Source organism: Microchirus variegatus (assembly GCF_963457635.1).
Source record: "Microchirus variegatus genome assembly, chromosome: 13".
Lineage (NCBI taxonomy): Eukaryota > Metazoa > Chordata > Actinopteri > Pleuronectiformes > Soleidae > Microchirus > Microchirus variegatus.
This window is the reverse complement of record NC_139814.1, coordinates 25,502,278-25,523,015: the sequence shown is the minus strand read 5'-3', so window position 1 is coordinate 25,523,015 and position 20,738 is coordinate 25,502,278. Positions and strand designations below refer to the sequence as shown.

The following is a 20,738-nucleotide window of genomic DNA, read 5'->3' as shown; positions in this document are numbered from 1 at the left end:
GTGTGGACTGTGGAGCTGTGACCGTGTGATGCACTGAGACCTGCGGTCACTTCACCACTGATTCCCGGGGAGGATGTTTGTCTTATCGTCACTATCGGTTCATAAAGTTACTGTTAAATGTGACGAACACGCAAATTATAGTTGAATATAAACGTGTTGAGTGAAATAATCGGGAGTTAAAAACCTACTTTAACACGTTGTTATTGTTCGTAATAATAATTATACAATTATATAAGGGAAATCAGACAAAAACAACATGATTCCTGTAACACATATAAAGTAATAGTCACGGTCCTAACCCAAATAAACCATTTTTATTGATCGTTTTAATCTTTAACTCCGTCATTGTACTTTTCAGCTTCACTATATTCACTTCGATATCGTTGGTTTTGCATTTATTTACAAACCCATGGTTAAAAGCCGAAGTTAACGTGACGGCGGTATTCATGAAATCCGCTAGCCCACGTCATTAGCGTACTCCCATCATGCCTTTCCGCTGTTCATGTACGCGCCGAGCAAGTCATTGGAATGAACGGTAGCGAAGGGGCGGTGCTCTATCCAGTTCATATTATACATCCATGCCCAGCAGCCATTGCGGCGTCTACTGTTCATATGTCTATGGTTGCACAGGTGCACGTGCTGCTAACACGAAAGTGCATCATCCACCTGCAATTACAGCAGCCGGTGCTTCCAAAATAAAAGACATCCACTTATATTATCATAATGAATGATAGCGAACGTGTATACGAATATTCGGCTAAATAAAGGGAAATAAATGTTGTTGTTTTTGCAAAAAACTGTTTGTTTTATTATCTCATCCCCGATTATTCTGGAAACAGTTCATGCAATGGTTAAATAGAAAATCCAGGACTATTACTGCTATAAATTACAATTATATTGTTTTTGGTATAATATTAGAGAACACTAAATTGGACCTTATGAATATTTTTGCCTATTTAACCCATATCAATGTGCTTCTATTATGAAATCTAAAAGTGCATTCACTGATGAACTAACTTCTCATTTATTTTTAATTATTTTTATTTTTATTATTATTATTATTATTTTTATTATTATTATTAACCAGCCATTTAACACTATAATGTTATTAATATTTACAACAGGTCAGAAGCTGTATAGCATTACAAATTAAACGTTAAGACTTTGTAGTTACACAGTGCCACAGTTTTAAAAAGCCTTGTTTTCTGAAGGCTTTTAGTGCCACCTGGTGGACAAATGGCGCCAGTAAAGGAGGAGAAATGACCATTTTCTGTGAAAGAAAAACAAAGGTTATTCTCAGTGCTTTGAGAATATTTTCCAGGGAATATAAAAACATCATATTTTCAGTTTTTTTGATGTTGACAATGGTTATAAATATATGAGCGGACCGTTCAATCTAAATTACCAAATATTATTTTTAAACATGGCAACAACTCTTGTAGGATTAAAAACTTTACAGCAAAATAGATACACATGCCGGGGAAATTATAAACGGTATATATAATCAACTTTAAGTGATAAACTATAAACAATTGAGTTAGAGGTTACTATAATAATTTTAGAATTTGCCTGGTGTGAGATTACAAGTAGTCCTTATAAGTATTGTGTCCTAAAAACCCATCAAAAGACGTCACTTTAACCTTTACCCTTTGATGCAGTGGATGGAAACACAAACGCACATTTTCTTTTACAGTATGTTCGAATTTGACATTTTAATGACACACAACTCTTTCAATGTACAACAAGGCGTGTTAGCGTCGCAGCAGCAACGTAGCAGCAACAGTTTGATTCCAAAGCTACGGCGGAAAAGAGGACTGGCAGCCGTCACAGTTCACGCCGGCGTGGACCCTTCTCGACGACGCGTAGGCGGCGCCTCGGCGCTTGATGTTCACCACTCGCGACGCAATCAGATACAAGACCTCACAGATGTTGAGCACAACGCACGCGACGGACGCCCCGACCATGAAGTAGGTGAAGACGGTCTTCTCGGTGGGCCGGGAGACGTAGCAGTCGACTAAGTTAGGACAGGGACTGACGTCGCACTGGACTCTCCTGGGCAGCTTGAAGCTGTCGTAGATGTAGTGGAGCGCGTAGAGAAACAGGACCTCAAAGGCGGTTTTGATGAACAGGCTCATCAGATACGTCCACCAGAGGCCGCCGTGCTTTCGGCCGGGGTCGTCGTAGAGCCGCGAGCGCTCGCCGTGCTTGGCCCGGTACTTGCGCTCGCGCTCCTCGCGGTAGGCCACGTGCAACACCACCATGAAGGAAGGGCACGTGACGAAGACGAGCTGCAGGGCCCACAGGCGGATGTGCGAGATGGGGAAGAAGTAATCGTAGCAGATGTTGGTGCAGCCGGGCTGGCGGGTGTTGCAGTCAAAGTGGCCCTGGTCGTCGCTCCAGACGCGCTCGGCGGCCACGACGTAGACCAACACGCGGAAGACGAACACCACCGAGAGCCAGATGCGACCAAAGGCGGTGGAGTACTTGTTGACCCCGCTGAGAAGACCCTGGAGAAACTTCCAATCCATGAGCTCGGCTTTGTTTCAGGTCTTTTTGACGCGTGGCCCGTTCAAAAGTCCGTCTTTATAGACTTTATGAACCACAGGACTAGATGGGATTAAAGAGATTGAGGCAAAGTTAGTACAACAACGAAAGATATGTCTAAAATCAGCAGAAATGCTAATAATCACTCACTATATCTGACTTTGAGCTTACCTGAAGAGTTGTGATCTTCACCTCAGTCCATCGTTGCACGGGAAGCTTTCGGGGGCAACTTCTCTCCTTCAGAGGTTTTCCAATATTGACCGAGTAGAAGAATCAACTCCTGACCATAATCCGGAGGTGTGGCTACTTTTGGCCTCCGCCCTGTCGAGATTTCCCACGAAAACCTCCAGCGACTCGCGACAAACTCGAAAAGAGCTTCAGGAAACCACGAGCAGCTTCACACAAACGAGTGAACAAAGACTTATATAACACCGTGCAAACAACAAAAGGTGATTACGGCCCTGAAGGGCGACTTCGTATCAGTGCCGTGAAGATATGCCGCGTTGATTAATCGGGGCCACCACCTCACATTTATTTGCGCAAATGGTCCATTAGGGAACACCCGAGATACGACGAGCCAATGTCTCAACGTCGGATAATCAAAAATATTCCGTTTTATCAGAGCGCAGAGTGGGCACTGCCTTGTTAGCACACTGTACACTCACTTTTACGACACCAGCCTTTACAAATGTGCGACTTGCTCAGTCCTCAGTCAAGAATGCAAGATTGTTAATTACCATTAAGGTCGTCTGATATGTGGTGTAGGAGTGGTGATTTTATCACCTTCTGTCAACAACGCTACTCCCATCGCATGTTGGTCATTTTGGAGCCAAGATGGAGCCCGAAAACATGTTGGTTCAACCAACCAAGCGACGACTTAAAGGCGCCATATGTAAGAATGTGGCCAAAAACGATGACAACGTTCAAATTAAAAAACACCGAGAGCTTTTAGGTTTCGTTTTCTGACGTAACTGGCAACCCGTGGTCGCTCGGCAGCTGAGACTCTACTGACTGCAATGACTGGTAGACGGCGGTAGGTGGCGCCGCATGACGCCAAAACACGATTTCAAAACATAAACATGATTTGCAGTCTGCAAAATATTTTTTTTTTTAATGCAAATATTTAGTCTGTACTGTTGTTGTTGGTGAGTTCAGTTTGTTATATGAACATTATTCCTGAGTCTCTGTGACATATTAGGGAGGATTTGATGATTTATTACATAATGCACCTTTAAAGGTAAAATACCTAAATGATCCACAGGTCAGGTTAGGTTACACATTTTCTTCAGGGATTAAAAATGAGACGACAGCAAATTCACAAAATACTCGTTTATTTTAGAAAACACAGTTACAATCGTTATCTGTCTTTATTCCAGGGGTGAGTTCATGATGTGTTGTGTGTGTGTAAATATAGATTTGGTTCTAAAAGTCAAATCAATGTATTTTGTGACCATGGGGGATGTTATTAAGAGACAAAAACACGACATGTTTGTACAAAAACTCATGATGTCATCGTCTCTCAGGAGACCGCGATGCTGTACGCCGGGGCCGAGCTCTCTTTCTCCAACTTCCCGTCAACCATCTTCGCCGTCTCGGGGGCAGCTTCCTTCACGTTTAGATGAGTTCTGGTCATCATTGAGGAGTTCTCCCTCATGAAGCGAGACCCTCCTCCTCCTCCTCCTCCTCCACAACACTCCCAGAACCTTTTCCCGCAAAGGTAGACGATCTCACAGAGCGTGAGGACGATGCACACAAAGCTGGTCACCACCATGAAGAAGGTGAAGATCCTCTTCTCTGTTGGCCTGGAAAAGAAAACGGGGGGTCAAACGTCAGCGATGGCACTGCATTGAAGGTAGAAACCGTTGCGGTTGAGAATGGTTCCGCAGTTCGAGAAGATCATTTAGAAACGTGTTCTTACCTGGCGATGAAGCAGTCCACCACATTCGGGCACGGGTCTTCGCTGCATTTGACGACCGGCGGGAAGAAAGTGGCCTCGTAGATGTAGAAGACCATGAAGACAAACACGGCGTCCACCGCGATCTTGAACACCAGGCTGAGGAAGTAGGTCCACCAGAGACCCCCCCGCTTCTTGCCCGTGTTGTAGTACAAGGGGACGCAGTCGTCGCCGTGCTTCAGCCGGTGCTTGCGCTCGCGGTCCTCCCTGTAGGCCACGTGCAGCGTGACGAGAAGGGACGGGCAGGTGACGAAGATCAGCTGCAGGGCCCAGAGGCGAGTGTGCGACACGGGGAAGTAGTGGTCGTAGCAGACGTTGTGGCAGCCCGGCTGGCGGGTGTTGCAGTCGAAGTCCTTCTGCTCGTCGCCCCACACCTTCTCGCAGGCCACCAGGAAAACCAGGAGCCTGAAAATGAAGACCACGGCCAGCCAGATGCGGCCCAACGCCGTCGAGTACTTGTTCACCCCGCTAAGGAGACCCTCGAGGAACCCCCAGTTCATGGTGTCGTCTCAGAGGCTGAACCCCCCCACCCCACCACCAAAGACCACAAAGAATTCAAAAAACACCTCAGAATATACGAGCCGAGAGCTGGAGAACAGACGGCTTGGACTCACTGATCTGAGCAAAGTTCTCCTGAATAACAGTTCTTATTACTGCTGCCTTCTTGGCACGGGTTAAAGGGGAGGGCGTAAAAACGCGGAGAAAGCAAACACAGACTCGCTCTCCACGCTGCAGAGACAGCGAGACGCTAACTCGCACGACTACAGTGTGCACAAGTTCAGGGTTCTACAGGTTAAATGAAAGATATTTAAAAAAAAAATAAACATTTTAACAGCAGGTGCAAAGACAATATTGGTGCTCTCAAAGTGCCAGTGGTCACTGACGGAATTCTTTGTGTAGGACAATAAGGTGTGACACTATATACACAACCCATATCAGGCAAAATCCACTATTCCTTTGTTTGTTTTGCTAGTTTGGACCAGACTGACTACTATAGAAATACAAGTACACCACTGAAATCTACATTCATACAGTTCCCCAAAAGACATGGAATCTTACACATATCACATATAGTCATTCCCCTGCTGTCCTCATTAGCAAAGTAATCCTTACTTTGCAGAAGTATCTTATAGCTACACGCCCTTTCATTAAAAAAAAAAAAACCTTTAATACACACGTGTCAAACCTAAGGCCCGGGGGCCCAGATGTGGCCCACCACGTCATTTTATGCGGCCCGCGAGTGATTATTTGGTCTTAAAAATCTGTGTTAAAATAGGTATATTTCCCACAATGCATGGCGATTGTGTTACCCATAAACGGCACCGCCATCTGGAGCGTATCACTTTAAAGAGTGAAATTGAATAAGTAATAAATACAGAAAGTTATTTAGCAATATGTTACGGAGTAGTTACCTTTATTTTACATCATATTTGGTTACATTTAGTTACATTTATTCTCTATGACATGTTACATCTGGCCCTTTGAGGGTCACCATTATGCTGATGTGACCCTCAGTGAAAATGAGTTTGACGCAACTGCTTTAATATTATTAACTAGGTCATTATGAGCTTTTAACTCAAAGCAAATGTCAAAATATCTAATTGTAATCACTTTTGACTGAAATTGATTAGCGATATGAGAGAAAATGGTCAACAATTTTTCATTTGAATAACATTTAAAACGATTACTGTTATATTTGTGAGCTGTGAGAACACATTTCTTTTTTTTGTACAATATGATATAGAATATTTTAATCTTAAATTATATTATATAATTTGAAATAATATTACATAATTTCAGATTAATTATATTATTGATTATATATATTATTATTTTTTACAAACATTGTGGGATTAAAGTTTCAGCCCTAATTAATGTGATGTAACCGCAGTCAGTGAGAGAACGTGTGTGACGTCATGTTTAGACTGGTACGTGTTGTAATAATAATATCACTGTCTGTGACGGAGAGCCGGCTGCTGCGTCAAGCTGCATCTATTTAGTCAAATCACTTCCTGTAGCGGGCAAAATAAAAGCATACATAACTGTTGAAAACCAACATACTCGCGTCATAGCAGTTTAAGAAGACACGTATACGTGTTGTTGATGTTGTTTCTGCATAACTTTGTCAAACAAAGTGAACATTGTGTTAATTTCGTAGCGTTTAAAGTGTTTAATTTACGCACCGGGGTTTTACAGTAGGTACAGTATGACCGGAAATGACAGTCGCACTTGTCGCTAGCTTGACTCGTGTCGGGGTAATGGGTCATATATTGAGACATTTACATACACAATTCCTCTACTGCATAGAAACAGAAAGACAATATGACCCTGCACCGTTAACCCTCTCCGTTCGCCCGTGAACCGTCAGCATCGGCCCGAGGAGTTACTTTACACGGAGCGGGGTCAAAGTGGAGGGAGCGACACTTTCCTCCGCACTTTCCATCACCTTTTCCCTGCTAACGCACAGCCGGCGGCTGCGGTCTCTCCACGGCAACGCGAGGTAAGGACAGCGGCTCCGTGTGTGTGCCTGCGGGCGGGACAATCCGGTGCTAGTTAGCTACCTGCTAACTCCGCTAGCCACGGAGCTAACTCGCTAGCAGCAACTAGCGGAGGGGGTTTGCCAGACCCGTCAACGTTTACACGCGAACGGTGCGTGCCGCGTTTATCTGCGGGGCTTTCGTACATCGTAGCTTGGGTGACGTTTCTGCCACAATGACGGCGTAACCTCTGTGGTCAAAGTTTCAGGTAAGTTGGTAAACGGAGGCAGATTGGACAGACTGTGGGGTTAAGTTACATGCTAGACTCTGCAGCTGTTCCCGTTGCCCTTCAAAATAAAAGCGCGTGTAGTCTACGTGGCTACTTCTATGGTAAACAACAACAAAAATCGACTACTGTCAATAATAAATCATCATCAATAAACTTATTAACACATTTTCAGCGTTGCTTAAATTATCAGGACTGCTGGTCTAGGATATCTGTCCAACTTGTTGTCAATAAACAGTCCTAGTGATGTAATGTATTTTTCAAAGTATTCTAGGACCACGTGAATCACGTGTAATCATTTTATTTTACGATGTTTTCTTTAAAACATGACATTTAATGATTTTAATTACGTTGTTATAACATCACAACGTTATATGACAACAACTATCACGTGATTTTTTTAGTTAATCTGTGCACAAGTACAGATATTTGACCTTAATTATTGATTTAGCTCTTTTTATGAAAGCTTATGGACAGGAACCAAATCAAGTTAAGAGCATGGACAGAACTTTAATTTAATCAAAGTAATGGAATAATTGTGATATGCAAAGATATCCCAAATGGAAGACTATGTCCAGTGTCTCTCCATGTACTCTGTTTAACACACTATAAATATATAAATATATAAATATAAATATCTTATAACTACACACCCTTTAAAAAAAAAGAAGCATACCTTTAATATTATTTAGTCTAATGTGAGTTACATTGCACTACTAACTAATTGGAATATCTGATTGCGATTATAATGACATTAAATTGTGATTTGCAATATGATTAACTTCACAAAATTATTCTCATTTTCATTTGAATAACATTGAAAATGATTACTGTTGTATTCGTGTTCTGTGAGAAGATATTTTCTTCTTTCTGTCTAATATGATGAATATTATTTTGTCACATATTTGCCTGAAGTTATGGCAAAAACATTATTTTTGAATGCTTTTGTTGTGGCTGTTAAATTGCAGCACTTCCGCCTGGTTTCTTTGACTTATTCTGTTGAACTTGACAACACAAAAACAGCCGCTATGGATGTGGACGCTGCTGCTGCTGCTGCTCAGGGGAACCACGGCGAGTTAACGGCGTTAGCTTAGCTTAGCCACCGTAGCCCGCTAACAAGTAACGTGCCGTGTTGCGGCGGCGTTAGCCAACAACATGCTAATGAGAGCTCCGTGAGCGCAGCGCACACACTGCAGCAAATAAACGCCGTGTTTTGTCCCCAGAGGTCCGGCCCGAGCTGACACCTCTGAGCCCAGCCATGCGACAGTGGTGTGTCCCCGCTGCGACCCCACGCACTGAGCCGCTGTCTGTGTCACCACCTCCGCCAGGTGAGACGATAACGCCCCGATATCAGGGAGGGGACGTGTTTATATTTGACATTTTAATTTTTTGAAGCGCAACTTTAATGTAGAATTGTAGTTAGTTGTGTGAAGTGAAAAACACAAAGGCTGACTTTTGAATTACTTGACTTATGTTACTGTTATTGTTAACAACACCTGAAGATTATCAACAAATGCACGTGGTGTTTTAGCACCCAGATTAAATGAGTGTCCTAGTGAATTAACTACATTTATTATGATTAGCTGTATTTTGTTATTTTTGGTATATAAGTGCACACTTTGATTGAAGAGTGGGTTGTAATAGACTTGTAATTAAAGTCATGTTGTCGGTGTCTCACTCTCTGACTAACCAAGGTCATATATATATATATATATATATATATATATTTATATATATGACACATAGATTCTCTACATGAGTTCAGAGCAGTGTTTACACTACACAGTTATTAGAGGAAGTTGGGATTGCATTCCCCCCCCCCACAGCTCTGCATCAGATAAAGCGTGTACGCACAGATAGCTGAGGATAGATGGCCATGACTAAGCTGATAGGACCTGATGCTAGGCTATGTCTCCCAGGGTGATCTTACTTTAATTCCACTTTGTACAAATGGAGCAAGGTTAGGCCGAAGTGCCTGTGCCAAGTGTTAAGACGGGTTGCCAAAGCGTTTTTAACGACCCAGGTTCTTCCGAGGAGAATGCAGTCCGTTCCTTTCCCCTAAGTTAAGTTTTGTAAGTCGGTCTGAAATGTATTTGGTGTCAAAAAATGAAGTATTGTATCCGAGATAAACGAACCCCGACAAAGGATGTGTTGTATTTTAATTCAGCTTTGAATGTGTGTCTGTGTGTGTGTGTCTTCGTCTATTAATAAATCTCTCCTCGTGTGGCAGTTCTCCCGCACGATCTGAAGCCTCCTGCAACATATTTAAGATGTACGAAAGGTGCAGAGAAAAGATAAATATAGCGGCGTCTGACTTGTTTATCTAGTGAGAAATCCACCCAGCCGCGCGACGCTTTTGGTGTATTAATAGAGCTGCAGTTGGTTCATATTCACTTTCAAAATTGGTCTTGTGTTTCATTCAAAAAGCTAGTCTCAGGTTCACTTGCAAAATGTTCACCCCCAACCCCCCCCTACCACCACCATTGTGTACTGCAGATGCCAGAATGGAGTGCTGCGAGGTAGAGCCGCGCTACACCATCGAACAGATTGACCTCCTGCAGCGCCTGCGTTTGTCCGGCATGACCAAACCTCAGATCCTCCACGCTCTGGAGTCCCTGGAGAGGCTGGACCCAGACCACCGCCAGTCACACTGCGACTCGCAGCCGGTGCCGTCCAACACCATCGCCCCCGCCGCCGCCGCCGCCGCTCCGGCGCCGTCCTCGTCGTCGTCTTCCTCCTCCTCGCTGTCCCTGGCCTCGGCCACCACGCAGACCTCCGGCCTGGACGGCGCGGCGCTGTCCCCGAGCCACAGCTACGAGGCCTCGCCGCCGCCCCTGTACCCTCCCAGCGTGGCGGTGCAGCGGTCGTTCAGCTACGACATGATGGGAGAGGAGGAGTGGGACCTGGAGGAGAAGGTGGAGGAGTACATGAGGTGAGAGGAAGTTAGTGCTGGGCAGAGGACGAGTTTAAAAGCAGAGTAGAGACAAAGACAGAGGATTTTAACATCAGATAATGACAGTTCCTCTCCCCAGAGGAGCAGGACTGGTTCACCAGATTTTTTTAGTGGAGTTAATTCAGGTCAGGTGTTTGGGGGATGGCTGAGAAAAGAGAAGCAGCAGTGAATAAGGTTAGCTGGGTGCAAAGGCGTCTGTTTTAACCACAGTGCAACAGTTCTTTATGCTACGTTTCTGTTGCTCTTGCAGGAGAGACAGCAACCTGGTGAAAGAAGAGATCAAAACGTTCCTGAACAATCGCAGGATCTCTCAGGCGATCGTAGGCCAAGTCACAGGTAAATGAGAACACACCTGTCACTAATTTGTCATTATCTATCTATCTATCTATCTATCTATCTATCTATCTATCTATCTATCTATCTATCTATCTATCTATCTATCTATCTATCTATCTATCTATCTATCTATCTATCTATCTATCTATCTATCTATCTATCTATCTATCGAAATAGCTAGCTTGTTGTTAGCCACCTGCTACAGTATATAGCTAGCTAAGAGGATGAAGAAGATCTATCTATCTATCTATCTATCTATCTATCTATCTATCTATCTATCTATCTATCTATCTATCTATCTATCTATCTATCTATCTATCTATCTATCTATCTATCCTAGTAGCTCGATATCTAGCAAGCTAGCTAAATAGCTAGCTTGTTGTTAGCTAGCTGCTACGTATATATCTATTCTGTGTATATCTATCTATCTATCTATCTATCTATCTATCTATCTATCTATCTATCTATCTATCTATCTATCTATCTATCTATCTATCTATCTTTCTATCTATCTATCTATCTATCTATCTATCTATCGTTACACTGCTGTAACAGTTGATGATAAATGTCTCAAAAGTTAATGTTGTTCTTCAGTTTCATTTTGATTTAAAGAAGACACATACTTAATGCTTTATTCTTTAAAAGGAAATGTTAGCACCGAAGCTAACTGATATCTAAAGTTATTATTCTGCCTCCGGTTTCTTCTTAAACAAACATCATAATGAAAAAAAAAACCTGTATTTCCTGCCTCTGCTATAGCTATAAGTACGTGACTAAATATATGTTTCAGTTTGAACCTATCAATAGATTAGTAATCATTTGAATAGCCCAGCAGGAGTAATAGGCAGCTTGTGCTTCCGCAGCCACTGTGATGTGCTTCTAAACTAATGCTGCACTTCACAAGCTGATTGTTTGCATCAGCAAAGTGATTTTTTTCTCCCTTCCCTTTGTCCTCCCCTGGAAAGACTTTGCATCAAATCACATGTCCTTAATTCAAGTATCGATATCGGGTTTCATTAGCTTAACAGGAGTATTCCACGGCTGGCTTGCGGCCCGATCTCAATAGCGTTGCAGATGCTGTTGGTGCAGCATTGAGATAAATCAATGTCTTAAAATGTGTCAAGACAACAAACATGTTGTGTACCTCATGCGCCGCAGGGATCAGCCAGAGCTACATCTCCCAGTGGCTGCTGCAGCAGGGCCTGGAGATGAGCGACTCCAAACGCAGAGCTTTCTACCGCTGGTACCTGCTGGAGAGGAATAATCCAGGTGAGACACAGGGTGAGTTACAGTGGAGAACAGGATTATTGTTGTTGTTGTTATTATAATAATAATGGAGCTGATGATGACTGTCACAGGGATGATGGATGTACGGTGAGAGGAAGACTAATTATGAGAGTGCTGATGTGGGCCAGAAGGTTGAATGTCAAGTTATTGATAGTAGATAAGTGTAGATTAATGTTGGAGAGGAAGGCCTTGCATTAAAACCTGATCATATTTCTTGTGTTTAATGAATGGGAACCACCGCTTGCTAACTTTCCCCCCTTCCATCTTTGCACTGTTTATTTTTTTTTTTTAACCTCCATCTCCCTGCATGGTAAACCCCCAAAACACCTCTTAATTAATACCTCACGCTAACGCCGCCACCCTGGGCCTCCAGGGCTGCGAGGTCAAGGAAGGACGCCAGGAGAAGAAGGAACGACGAATAATAATAATAATAAAAGTAGTCCTGTCACTGGAGATGCCAATCGATAAGATGGAAGCGTCTGGTTTAGAGATGAAACTTAAGTGCGTGAATGTCTGTACAGGCTAGAGAGTAACAGCTTAGCTTGGTGTTGACCTCTCCATGTCTTAAGATACAGGTTCACGTCCACCTACAAACATCTGGTGTAGGTTTAGATTAGACGAGTCGCTGCTAAAGGCCCCCGTCAAGAGCTGGTATTAGCATGTGCAAGTACAACGGACATGAAAATGTGTCTTTTGTGACCGCTCATTTAATCAAATGCACACTGTCGTCATAACTGTGGTGTTTTTCGCGACTTCAGAGACGCGTCTGCTGTCGGCGTGTTTGTGTATGAGTGCGTTTGTGTGGAGAAGCTTTAATCGTGGGCTGATCTGTGTTGAAATTGAAATTGTGGCAGTGGCTGCAAATAAATGTGTACGAGTGCTGCCAACGTCAGCTAAGACGGTGGTCTCTTTATCCGTCTCGAGGACAGATTAGTGGCCACGTGTGTCCTTAAACCACCTCTGTGTGGTTTCTCTGATCACGTCTGAAGATGCGTTCAGAACAGAAGGGTTTATGTCAAAACAGCAGTAGCTTAACCCTTCTATCTATCTATCTATCTATCTATCTATCTATCTATCTATCTATCTATCTATCTATCTATCTATCTATCTATCTATCTATCTATCTATCTATCTATCTATCCTAGTTGTTAGAAATCTAGGTAGCTAAATAGCTAGGTTGTTAGCTAGCTGCTACAGTATATTGCTAGCTAAGAGGTTGTCTTAACTACATTTTAAAAGACAACCAACCTACGTTATGTAAAGTAGATCTATCTATCTATCTATCTATCTATCTATCTATCTATCTATCTATCTATCTATCTATCTATCTATCTATCTATCTATCTATCTATCTATCTATCTATCTATCTATCTATCCTAGTAGCTAGATATCTAGCAAGATAGCTAAATAGCTAGCTTGTTGTTAGCTAGCTGCTACAGTATATAGCTAGCTAAGAGGTTGTCTTTTAACTACAATTTAAGACAACCAACCTACTTTATGTTAAGTAGATTAAGCCTTCTATCTATCTATCTATCTATCTATCTATCTATCTATCTATCTATCTATCTATCTATCTATCTATCTATCTATCTATCTATCTATCTATCTATCTATCTATCTATCTATCTATCTATCTATCTATCCTAGTAGCTCGAAATCTAGCTTGTTGTTAGCTAGCTGCTACAGTATATAGCTAGCTAATAGGCTGTCTTTTAACTACACTTTCAGTTTGATTTTGATTTAAAGACACATATTCATGTGTGCTTTATTCTTTAAAAGAATTCCGTCTGAAGATGCGTTCAGGACATAATGGTTTATGTCAAAACAGCATTTTGTGCAATTAACAAAGCCATCGATGGACCATCTGCTATCCCTGCTCTCTCCCTTCACCCTAGTCCTTTATTATTATTATTACCCCCCCCCCCCCACTCCCATGCAAGCTCTACCTTGGCTCCTCTGTAGTTCTCAGCCCTGATGCTGGAGGTACTCTGGTGCTGGTTTTCATTCCTACATTGGCTAACAAAACAGGCTTTTTAACAATGATACTAACATTTCTCTGCAATAATAATAACAAAGACAAAGCAGTTACGTTGCTTTGTTTCTGACAACGGCTCCTATTGACCTGCCCGTCATAAAACCAGAATTGGCAAATTCTTCTATTCAAAAAAATAATAATTTTGATGACTGAAAACGGGTCTACAGGAAATGTGTCGGTAAATCCACGATGACCTGACCCTTGGTTTTGTCCTAACTGAAGGGCTGAGGTGGAGTGAAAGCCAGCACAGCGTGAGTCCCACACCCAGGGCCAGGGGAGGGGACAGAGACGCCACGGTAGCAGGGGCGGCGGCGGCGAGTGGCAGCCTCGCCAACGTCCTCCCCAACCCCAACACCAACCTCAACCCCAACCCTTTGTGGAGCAGACAGCGAGAGCTGCTGATGCACTTGCTGCCGTGGTACACTGCTGCCGCCGCAGCCGCCCAGGCCCAGCCAGGTAACCAGTCCCTCTCTGCCCTGGCCTCAGCAGCAGCAGCAGCAGCGTGCAGCAGAAACAACATTAGCTAGCTAAACCTGTAGAGCCACTGACTCCCATGCTGATAAATTACGTTCTTTCCTCCTGAAGAGATAAACTAGACGATTGTTGCCTTAATACTAAAAATACACTAGATCCTTTTTTGTTGCAATCGAGTGGTGAAACTTACTGAGTGTTGTAAGAAAACTTTGTTATAACCAGGGTCACATCAGGCTAAAAATGTGTTGCAGTTGGATCTGTGTCACAGTGGACAGTTTTCTATTCTGTGAGAAATTAAACGGAGGCTAACAAAAGTTTTCAGAATGTATCCAGACAATGTTAGCGTTCACATCAGTGACCGCATTTCTGTGACTTGAGAAGTTCACCATTTTGTTGTATATTCTCACCATTAAGCCCAATTTATACTCCTGCGTAAAGTGCTCTGCATAGGTTATGTAGAGCCTCTGCGTCGTCTCCGGCTGCACGAAATATTAAGTGTATTTAAGTGTCCGTCACTCCGTCAAGGGACAACGGAGACGGCAAGAGCTGCGATTGGTCCTCAGGACAGGCCGAGTGAAGCTGCTCTGTGCCGGCTCACAGTGAGCACTGAGCGCCCACAGAGGCGGAGCTGATCACCGCCGACAACTTCGCTGACAAACTATAAATACGTCATATCTTAACACACGGCACATGTTTAGACTCTAAATGGCCAATTTCTCGTCTCAAATTATCTTAAAACTGCGTTCCGTGACACAGAAAAGTGAGAAACGGCCACTGTTTCAACAACAACAGTCTTTCTCTCTCGGACGCCATTGCTCACTGTAGCCAAAAGCACAACCTTGCGCAGCGAGCCCTACTGATCGGGCGGGAAATTGCAGTGCGTATCCATCCACAACGCACAAGTATGAAGGCTCGAGGGGTCTCCGTGGTGACGCAGTCGGAGAAGTATAATGTGGTCCTTATATGTCGCTTATGGCACATTTCCACTACGCAGTCACGGCACAGCTCGACCCTTTCTTTAGCGATAGTTCCCTGGTACCGCGAGCTGAGCTGATACTAAAACAGACTGATCAGATAAAAAAAAAACGTCTAAATCCTGAAAACACGCGTTAAATCTCCAACATCTGGTCTGGTGTATTTAGCGACAGCACCACACAGTCTGTGCTCCGGTCATGCAGGAAAGTACTGAACGATTCTATGAACAAATCCTCGTAATTAACTGATTCTAATGAATCGTTTGCAGCGAAAACAGGTACTACAGTTATGGAAAAAGCAGCTATGACGTGAAGCGTGCTGCATAGTGGAAACATTTCTTAATTCTTACGCAACAGCAGAATGAACTCCCAAAACTCTGGAAATCTGTGTCTGTAGTCGGGCCCGGAGTTTTGGATGATCCACCGTTTCATCTGCTGGAGTCTGCACCTCTGGTCAAAACTGAATCCCTCTGATTTCTCTTCTCGCTCAACTCAACTCAACAGTTGTCATTGTCGCATGTGCTGCCCTCTGCAGGTGCCACCTTGTCGATGCGCTCTCTGGTAAAGGAGGAGCCCGACTGGAGGACGGGGATCATGGCCGCCGGCGACAGAGCGGGGATGGCGGGCGGTCCGTTGAGGCTGCGCAGGGGGAGCAGGTTCACGTGGAGGAAGGAGTGCCAGTCGATCATGGAGAGGTGAGACTCTGAGGATGTAGTAGACCTCCAACTTTGAAAAGGAGAACATTGAATTTGGGAACTGATTCAGGGACATTTCGACCTGGACTATGACCTGGATCAGTGAGAATCTGGGACCTTGAGGGTTTCTTCACCATCAGTTATCGACTAGTTTTGACTTGCAGTTTACAAACTTCAGAACACTGCCTAACTAAATGCTCTTTAGATGTTGTTGACTTCAGTAGTTGAGCCTTTTGTTGATCATGTTACAAGTCACAACTATTCCTTTAAAAAGCTGATAATGAGGATTATTTATTCATTGAAAAGTAGTTTTCTTGTTCTCTGGTTGTCAGCGATCACACTGCCATGGCGTGACGGTATTTGTTTACGCTGAATTTGCTGGCATGCACATGTTTTATTTCCCCGCGTTAGGGGGGGAAAAGCAGCGTTTCTTGCGGTTTAAGTGTCATAAATAATCGTCCCAGGGGCGAACGTCCTTTCGCGTCTCGCTGCTAACCGCCCGCCCGCCTTTTGTCGCGGTCTAGAAAGCGTCTGATTTACGACGCGGCTCTTCATGAGGCGTAATATACGCGTCTCTCAAACGTCTTTTGTCCTCGGCAGTAGTGCAGTGGTTACGCAGAGAAAGAAGGAGCTGCTGCTGGCGTTTGCTGTGCCCGCTGGTCGTGGCATTGATTTCTCTATTAGACGGTTTTTGCTGTAAGTGGAGGGTGCAGACCGGGACACTCGCAGTGATGAGTCCACACTGACGCCCTCAGACAACAACTCATCCCCCCCCCCCCCCACAGGATTACGCAATCCTGCTGCAGTGCTGATCCTTATGAGCTAGTTTCGACCCAAGGACGATTCAGTCGAGGTGAAGGTGTGTGTGTGAGTGAGAGGACTTGTATTTATATCTTTGTGATTGTGAGGTCCCAAAAAAACATACAAACCCATCTTTGTGAGGACATTTTTGACAACATTAAAAAGGGCTTTTTTCAGGGTTAACACCTGGTTTTAGGGTAAAGTGATGGTTAAGAGGCTAGGAAATGTCTATAAGGCGTCCTCACTAAGATATAGAATCACGTGTGTGTAAGTAGTTGTATGTATATCTCTGTGAGGTCCCAAAAAAACTTACAAACCCATCTTTGTGAGGACATTTTTGATCTTTATGAGGATATTTTGTCAACTTTAAAGGGGTTTTCAGGGTTAAAACCTGGTTTTAAGGTAAGGGTTAGGAGCAGACGCATAGTTGTGATGGTTAAGGATAGGGGTTAGAGAATGTCTATAAGGTGTCTTCACTAAGGTATAAAAACAAATGTGTGCGTGTGCGAGTACTTGTGTTTATATCTTTGTGAGGTCCAAAAAAACAACAACACAAAGAACCCGTCTTTACATGGTTTTTACAGGGTTAAGACCGGGTTTTTAGGGTAAAGTGATGGTTAATGTTAGGGTAAGGGGTTAGGGAATGTCTATAAAGTGTCCTCACTAAGATATAACAACAAATGTGTGCGTGTAAGTAGTTGTATTTATATCTTTGTGAGGTCCCAAAAAGAGTAAGAACCCATCTTTGTGAGGACATTTTGTCAACTTTAAATGGTTATTTCAGGGTTAAGACCTGGTTTTAGGGTAATGTGATGGTTATGGTTATGGTTATGGTAAGGGGTTAGGGAATGTCTCGAAGGTGTCCTCACTATTTAGTTATAGTTGTATTTCTATCTTTGTGAGATCCAAAAGAAACATACGAAACCCACCTTTGTGAGGATATTTTTGATCTTTGTGAGGACATTTTGTCAACTTTAAAGGTTTTTTTTCCAGGGTTAAGACAGGGTTAAGGTTAGGGTAAGGGGCTAGGCTGGTTTTAGGGTATAGTGATGGTTAAGAGGCTAGGAAATGTCTCTAAGGTGTCCTCACTAAGATATAAAAACAAATGTGTGTGTAAGTAGTTGTATTTATATCTCTGTGAGGTCCAAAAAAACATACAAACCCATCTTTGTGAGGACATTTTTGACAACTTTAAAGTTTTTTTTTTTTTCAGGTTTAAGACCTGGTTTTAGTGTAAGGGGCTAGGGAATGTCTATAAGGTGTCCTCACTGAGATATAAAAACAAATGTGTGTGTGTGTGTGTGAGAGGGAGGATAGGGCATCTCAGAGACTGAAGGAAACTGATCCCTGTGTGTTTTGTAACATAAGACGATGATTCTTCAGTCAGACATGAGCGAGGAGAAATGTCAAGAGTCAGGGATAAAAAAATAAAAAAAAGTATTTTTACCTTCGTATATATTTGTCTTTACCAAAAGCGTGTTAACATTCACGAGCCCTGAGAAGAGATTTAAGAAATTAAAGCATGAGTTGCCAAAATTAATCCACTTAATGCATCCATTAATCTCTTCCTTTACAGTAAGGCCCTCCTCCCCCTCCGGTGCTCCACTGTATAAATATAAAATAAATATTGTCCTTTCTGTCCTCTGGCTCAGCGCGGCGGCGGCGACGACGGCAGGGACTAAAAAGTGTGAAACGAGGTTTTCTGAGCTAACTCCGCTCAGACCGGTACCCGCGAGGCGACGCGATTTAGCGGTTTTCCAATAACTGCAGGCGTTCATCTTCATCTTCATCTTCACCTTTTTACAGTTTCTTCATCGAGAACCAGTATCCTGACGAGGCAAAGAGGGAGGAGATCGCCAGCGCCTGCAACTCTGTCATTCAGAAACCAGGTACGAGTGATTTACGGTTTCAAGTTAGTCCTTGAACTGCATTTCTTTACACATCGGTGGATTTGTTTTTCCTTCTTTCATTAAAAAGGCTGTAAGCTGTCTGAGTTTGAGCGCGTGACGGCGTTGAAGGTGTACAACTGGTTCGCCAACCGCCGGAAGGAGATGAAGAGGAGAGCGAACATCGGTGAGGGCCTGATGTTCTGAATCCTGTTTTTACCTCTTTATCTCTTTATGTGTTCTCAAATCAATTTCAATTTCAAATGTTTTCACACAATCCAGAGGCTGCCATTTTGGAAAGCCACGGAATCGAGGTGCCAAGTCCGAGCTGTCACTCCAACGGCGAGGAAGGAGAGATGCAGGAGTTTGCTGACCAGGTGAGTTTTTAATTGTAAATATGTGAGTGTTTGTGTTTGTTGCTCTTCCATTCAGCCTTCCACTAAAGTCTGTGTCACGTAAACCTCCACTATCCTCCACATGAGGGCTAAGGGAGCTGGAGCTTAACCCAGCTTGAAATAGGCCGAAAAAAGGCAGTTAACACCATGGTCACCAGTTCCATCCATCACAGGGCCAAACAACAACGTTTCAAGCTAGCTAAAGCGTGACGTCGCCGGACTGTCGGCCACTGATTGGTCAGAGAGTTTTGGAAGAATCGTCTTCCACGAGCAAGACTCAAGAATCAAACCGGACAATTCCGAAACCGTAGATCAGTTAAAAACGACTTAAGAATCCTCAAAACGTGCGTTAACCTCCAACATTTAGCAAAGGAAACGTCTGCAAAGAAATCTCGATATCTAACAGAGGAGTCTTTAGTGTATTTAGCGACAGGAAGTAGCGAAAACAAATCGTTTTTTCATGAACCGATTCTAATGATTCAGTTACACCGCTTTACATTTCATGTAATGATTCGGTTACCACTGCTTCACAAGCATGTAAAACGAAGTGACTGCAGTTTCATGCAGCCGTGCAGCGATGACTCCGCCCACGTTGAGGAGGAACCATATTCTAACGGAAAACCGTTAACGCGCGTTAACGCATGACGCGTTTCCATGACGACTGACCGAAAAAAGGCCGTTGGCGCGTTAACGTTTGACAGCACTAATTACTAGTGCTGGGCACGTTAACGGTGGTTAAAAGGATAAAAAGATGCCTGTGACGTCATGTTTACGTGACTCTAAAGTAACGCTAAACTTTAAAAACAGAGGCACACATACGCAGCACACAGGTACGCTAACGTTATCTGTAGCGCTGCTCTTTTTCGTTTCATAAACAGACCGCTCCAGTTCCGCTGTAGGCGCGCTAACGGCGCTAAAGGAGCTAACGCAGCTGCATTAACGTTGACGCCGTTAACGGCAGCACGAGTCATTACATTTAAAAAATGACGGGAAACCTAAAAACTATACGTACTTCGTGTGCTTCCACAGGACGACGCGTCCTCCCAGAGGAACATCGACCAACAGGACTCGCTGACGACGACGACGGAGGCGGCCGCTCTGCCGAGCCCCCCCCCCCCTCAGGTGCTGGAGCAGAAAGAGGAGGATTCCAAAAGGGAAACGGTGGACGAGGAGTGACCCGAGGCCCGCCTTCGCCATCGTCATCGTCATCGTCCTCGTCGTCTTTGGGATTTTTTGAAAAATCGGGGAAAAAAGAGAGCGTAAAAAGGCAAACGATAAGCGTTATCGTCCGTCCCTGAGGAGCGCCGACACCCAACAATCAACAAGGCAGACGGGTGCTGAAGCTCACTGAGGTGCCTCTGAGCGTAAGGAGGCCACTGTATTTATCAACAGTAATCCTAAAGCTTATATTAACGGCAATATACTGTATACATACTTATACATATATTATATATATATAAATATATAGTGCATTCCAAGATGGTATTAAAAAGCCTAATAAATTCCTTTTTGAGGGAGAATCATATAAAGGATACCTCGCCCATTTTAAGCTAAGCTTTTTTTTGTTGTTTTTCTGTTGTTTTTTTTTTTGCGACTTCTCGCCTTCTTTAAGCGTTTTGTTTATTTTATTGATGGATGGT

At 43.5% G+C, this 20,738-nt stretch overlaps 2 protein-coding genes across 2 annotated transcripts; one reads left to right on the top strand and one right to left on the bottom strand.

Annotated features, from left to right (window-relative positions):
• Positions 1 to 1,796: 1,796 nt before the first annotated feature.
• Positions 1,797 to 4,998, bottom strand: LOC310935674 (uncharacterized protein; the record flags this gene model as incomplete). The annotated part of the gene is made up of 4 exons (XM_083899608.1): positions 1,797 to 2,536; positions 2,830 to 2,939; positions 4,086 to 4,346; positions 4,463 to 4,998. 4 exons carry the CDS (start codon positions 4,996 to 4,998, stop codon positions 1,797 to 1,799), a joined length of 1,647 nt encoding a protein of 548 aa, XP_083755734.1.
• Positions 4,999 to 8,367: 3,369 nt separating this feature from the next.
• Positions 8,368 to 20,515, top strand: LOC310935493 (homeobox-containing protein 1). The gene is made up of 10 exons (XM_083899413.1): positions 8,368 to 8,589; positions 9,758 to 10,193; positions 10,465 to 10,550; positions 11,709 to 11,819; positions 14,096 to 14,329; positions 15,857 to 16,016; positions 18,624 to 18,706; positions 18,795 to 18,890; positions 18,986 to 19,080; positions 20,128 to 20,515. Exons 1-10 carry the CDS (start codon positions 8,520 to 8,522, stop codon positions 20,272 to 20,274), a joined length of 1,518 nt encoding a protein of 505 aa, XP_083755539.1. The 5' UTR covers positions 8,368 to 8,519; the 3' UTR covers positions 20,275 to 20,515.
• The last annotated feature ends 223 nt before the right edge of the window (positions 20,516 to 20,738 follow it).